A 5,384-nucleotide genomic window follows, 5' to 3' on the forward strand; every position below is an offset into this window, starting at 1 on the left:
TGTCGGCAGTCATCAAAAATGTAATATTTGGCAACCAATCCAATTTTGAAGTAAGCATTTCTGTGTCTTAGCATTGGTTTTACTCATCAAACTAATGTTATGAACCCTGATTTTTGTATGAAAAGTATACGAAATACATGTAGACCGTACACCTACTTTTGCATTGACATATTCCTAAATTTTGCTGCAAAAGGTTGTCAGGTATGCAATGACTTATTTATTGAAATACAGTAGGCCCATGCCAAGGGGGTGGGGGCGGGGGGGGGGGGGGGTAGAGGATTTTTATTTTTGTCCCGAAATTTGAAAATTGGACCGATCGATATTTTTTGGTCACCCATTGGTACAATTTTTTAAATATTTTTTTTTAATAAAAAAAAATGAGAGGGGGGGGGGGTTTCCTCCAAAACACATACACACATCCACCCCCCCCCCCCTGTGTACGCGCCTGGGTAGGCCTACCATGACGAAACTAATCTTCAAAAAGGAATCGACACTTTTCACACAGATCTTGGGTGAAGCTTAAAAAGAATTATAATAAAATGTTATTTCCTGGAGATGATTACTTTGAGAGTGGTATATAAACTACGAAATATCTAGAGAAAATAAATTGAAAGATAAGTTTTTATTTCCCCGAAAAGGATCGCATATTATATTATAATTATGTTCATTTATTCATTTGCTTTTTATATTTACATAGGGTAGCACTTATCCATTAGTAGTGATCATTGCTTTGATGCAGTCCTGGGCTTCGTCTCACAAAGAGTTGATATCAATCGCAACTTATTTGCGATAGCAAATATGTACATAAGAGACTGGAGCATTAGAGACTGGAGCATAAGAGACTGGAAACCTGCGATTGATTTGGATCAAAAGCAACTCTTTGTTAAACGGGGCCCATGTTCGTTATTGAAATAATTATGATGATAACAAAAGCAAGCGAAAACAAAATAAAAGCAAAGCAAACAAAATACCGTAACAAAAGCAATAAACAAAAACATACCATGCCAACATTTTTCCCACTAAATTCTTGAATACAGTGGATATTTATAAGTCATAGTGAGATATATTAAACGTTTATATGAAATGTATTACCTCGTATCGGTCTTTGTACTACATATATTGGGACAATCTGAGTTCTTTTAAATGGAAGGAAAATATTTGGTTAAACAGCACAGCTTCGAGGGAAAAGCCATAATGAAGACTTCTGATATTCCCAAGACAAAAAGGAGGATGAGGAGGAGACGAAGAAGAAGAAGAAGAAGAAGAAGAAGAAGAAGAAGAAGAAGAAGAAGAAGAAGGAGGAGGAGGAGGAGGAGGAGGAGGAGGAGGAGGAGGAGGAGAAGGAGGAGGAGGAGGAGAAGAAGAAGAAAAAGAAGGATAGGGAGAAGAAGACGAAGAAGGAGAAGGAGAAGAAGAAGGACAAAATACAAACAAAACAAGGGAGGTTGTGGTGTGGACGATTACCTTTTGAAATACATCGTAACAATTTGCTCATGGTAGAGAGTCGAATTTCTATTGCTTTTCCCGTTAAAAATTATATCGTCAATTCAAACAGGGTGACTCCGTCAAGAAGTTGCATTTTAAACAACGCTCAGATGATAAACCAATGTGAAATGGTAAATGTCAACATATATACAATTCATTATTTCCAATCTCTACCTTAGTAACAAGTTAACAAATTGGGGTTGACAGACTTCGGAATCAGAGAGAGAGAGAGGGAGACAGAGAGAGAGAGAGAGAGAGAGGGAGATAGGGAGAGAGAGAGAGAGAGAGAGAGATACGAAGGGGATAAAGCAATGCTACATATACCGCGAAAGATCATCTTCGACGGATGGAATAGTGTCATACTGGTCCTCAATAACACCGCCCGTAGGATACTGCTGTGCTTGTTGGTCGTAACCATACGAATTATCCAAATCATCTTCATAACCATAGTTACGGTAATCATGGTCACGGGCAGCAGCATCCTGTATTCCTTGGCCGTAGTCTTCTGGGAACTGTTGATTCTGATACACTGACTGGTTAGGCTCTCGATGGTTGTACGTTGGCTGACTAGGCTCTTGGTTGAGGTAAGTTGGCCGATGAGGTTCTTGATTTTCGTACGCCAGATGATAAGGATTTTGATTCTGGTACGCTGGTTCGTCAATCTCTGAATTCTTGCCCGCTGGCTGGTGAGGCTCTGGATTCTGATACACTGGATGAAGGGGGTCTTCATTCGGACGTGCCGGTTGGTAAGGCACATGGTGAACGTCCACTTCGGCAGCTGGGACGCCCTCTTCGACGGACCCAACGACGTTGCCCTTGAAGCCATCATCAGCTGGGAAGTGACTGCCTGGCTGACCACCAGTTTGGGCTTGTGAGTAGTTATGGTTCACGTCATGACTGTCCTTCAGGTTGTCAGGTAATCTCATCTGCTTGTGTTGGACATCGGCATGTTTCACCCACTGTTTAATCCCGCCTCGCGCCTTCCCACCATTGGTTTCAACGACGGCCATTGCAGCGGCGGCGTTCCAATCATTCACCGAGCTTGTCGCGTCTTCGTCTTGCTCGAACCCGAGGTTATCTAGATCCCGTATGGATTCCGTTTTACCACTTCCCTTATCATCGTCGTCCTCGTCATCGTTCTCATCATCCGGGAGTGTAAAGGTCCGTTTCTTATCTCGTGGCCATTTGAAGTTGATGATTTGGGCCACGACGGCCATGAAGATAAGACCTCCTGTGATGATGACCGCAAGCTCTGCTCTCTCGGTCCACGGGTCGTACAGCGTCTGGATCTTGTCGGTGCACGTGGACTCTTCACCATCTATTATCTCAGTTCCATTCATCAAAATCGGCGTTATGCAACTTCTATATAACTCCCAATGCGTCACATTTTCACTGACGGTATATGACGTATTAACCCCTTCTATTTCGACTTCATGGACGACCTGCAGATTGCTGGTGAGACTGGTGATGATTCGGCATCCCCATGGATCGTATTCATCGTCGGCATCAATCACCCACTGCCAGTTTAGCGTGAAGAAATCCCTTCCGATGTCGGTTGCCATCACGTTGTCGATGTCATCATAGCCACTGACACACGTAGTCGACATCAAAGTGAATGTCATGACAAAGAGAAACTGGAATACTCGTGGAGAAGCCATAGCTGTTACCCAGTCTCTAACCTGCAGACAGATTTTAGTAATAAAAGAACCCACAAAAAAAAAACATATCAATACGATAAATATGAAAACATGTTTAACGGCTTTCTCAATCACTAATGTCGATAGTGAATCCATTGAATTTTATAATCCATCGACTCATCGAGACTAATTAAAGATAAAAAATAACTATCCCCGAGATAAGCACAACTGATTCTGTAGTTCATGATTCCTTAAACAGTTTAGTTTTACATAGTCGAAACATTTTCGCAGTTTGATTCAGTAGGCTAAAAAAATGCTTTATTTCCCCTTTTTTAAGGTAATATGATGTCCGCAACTTATTTTGGCCTAGAACAAACTGTTATAATAACATATCGTATTGTATAAAATGCATTTTTATGATGTGACTTTTGACGTTATTAATTTTTTTTTACAAGTAGGCCTAAATATGCATGGGGGGCGTCAATGACATGAATTAACTACAAAAATAGACAAAATGAAGACAGAATCAGTTCACTTCTTTCATCTTAGTTTTTGAAAAGTTGATCCTTATTAGTCAAGGTATAGACCCTATTAAAATAAAATGTTTGAATGTGTCACGGGAAAAAAGGACTCAATCGGCATAGGGTTTATGCTAAAGAAATTAAAATATACAACTTACCTTTTTGGATCTAAAAGATATTGAAGATTTCGACCCACGAAACTCATCAGTAAAAAAAATGACAGCCCAACATATATACTAGCTCAGGCTCCCTTTTTTAGAATAATCCGGTTAATGATTCATCTATATTTTCTCTCAAACTTTACAAATAGAGGCCACGTAAAATGTGAGCTGAAGACGTTAGAAGAAGGACAACAACAAAAAATCGGCATATGCTCTGCGTAATAAAGTAATGGTTATACACAATAAAAAGCAACTTCATATATCATGGTGTACGTTAGTCTCTACTAAAACCCGGACGCCGTCTAGTGTTTAACCAATTAGTTCAAAGTACAAAGATATACTTCTTGGTTGTATAAATGCGTAATACGCTAAAAGCAAACATTTCTTGGATTAAGGACTGCCTTGCGTCAATATAGACAGATATTATGATCAGTAAATGCTATGAAATATTAAATCTGGGCGTTTGAGGGTTTTTCCTCTTATCATTGGTCGAGACGAAACAGTAAAACAGGAGGTAGAACAATGCACTTTAATTGCTTATACTTAAATGTGTATAGGTGTACAATTGTCGTTTGGCCTTAGGATAAATCTTGATTCAGTACTGTAAAAAAGAAAAGTTCGTTCAAGGATTATATCCTTGTTTTAAACGACTATATTTAGATGGAGTCTCCAATAATTTCATGAAGGAATAGCTTTGATAATTCATGATATTTTTATGAAGTTACCTTAAGGATACATCTGTTTGTTTGTTTTGTTTTGTTTATTTGTTTTGTTTGTGTATTTAAGGAATGGAAAGCTGATTAATACGTCTTTTCTGGCTAATATGGTCAGTTGTACGTTCGTTTATAAAAAAAAAAAAAAACATTTGTAACAACCTTGAATTCGAAGGAGGATCATCCCATCCCGGCCTGCGTATAGACATCGGCGGACCACGAGACTGACAGCCAACAAAATAGACGGCTCATAATAAAGAGACCACGAAGCTCTCTCCCTCCCTCTCTCTCTCTCTCTCTCTCTCTCTTTTCTCTCTCCCTCTCTCTCTCTCTCTCTCTTTCTCTCTCCCTCTCTCTCTCTCTCTCTCTCTCTCTTTCTCTCTCTCGTTGTGTCACTCACTGTTTGTCTGTCTTTCCGTCTATTTCAGTCTCTTTCTTTTTGTCGGTATGTCTATCTCTCTATCTCTGTCTCTCTTATCTGTTCGTCTCTTGATCTCCCTCACCCCCCCTCTCTCTCTCTCTCTCTCTTACGTTCTGTCTGTCTCTGTCTGTCTGTGTGTAAGTGTGTGTCTCTCTCCCTCTCTCTCTCTCTCTCCCTTTGTGCCACTCACTGTTTGTCTGTCTCTCCGTCTCTTTCTCTCTCTCTTTCTGTCACTCACTGTTTGTTTGCCTCTCTCTCTCTGTCTCTCTTACTGTCTGCCTCTGTCTGTTTGTCTCTCGATCCTCCTCTCTTCCTCTCTCTCTCTCTCTCTCTCTCTCTCTCTTACTCGGGAGACACTTTCTTCCGGTCTAAATGTCTATTGCACTACAAAGACCTGTTAACAATTAATAACCACGCTCAATAATTAAGCTACACATGTCACCAAA

The 5,384-nt window shown here is 40.2% G+C and overlaps 1 protein-coding gene across 1 annotated transcript; it reads right to left on the reverse strand.

Moving 5' to 3' along the window:
- Positions 1-1,734: 1,734 nt before the first annotated feature.
- Positions 1,735-4,108, reverse strand: LOC100893372. The gene is made up of 2 exons (XM_003726001.3): positions 3,802-4,108; positions 1,735-3,164 (listed from the first exon to the last, which is right to left on the reverse strand). The coding sequence occupies exon 2, from the start codon at positions 3,141-3,143 to the stop codon at positions 1,800-1,802; it is 1,344 nt and encodes a 447-aa protein (XP_003726049.2). The 5' UTR covers positions 3,144-3,164; positions 3,802-4,108; the 3' UTR covers positions 1,735-1,799.
- Positions 4,109-5,384: the final 1,276 nt, after the last annotated feature.

The sequence above is a fragment of the Strongylocentrotus purpuratus genome, unplaced genomic scaffold, assembly GCF_000002235.5.
Source record: "Strongylocentrotus purpuratus isolate Spur 01 unplaced genomic scaffold, Spur_5.0 spur5_scaffold_16, whole genome shotgun sequence".
Taxonomy (NCBI): Eukaryota; Metazoa; Echinodermata; class Echinoidea; order Camarodonta; family Strongylocentrotidae; genus Strongylocentrotus; species Strongylocentrotus purpuratus.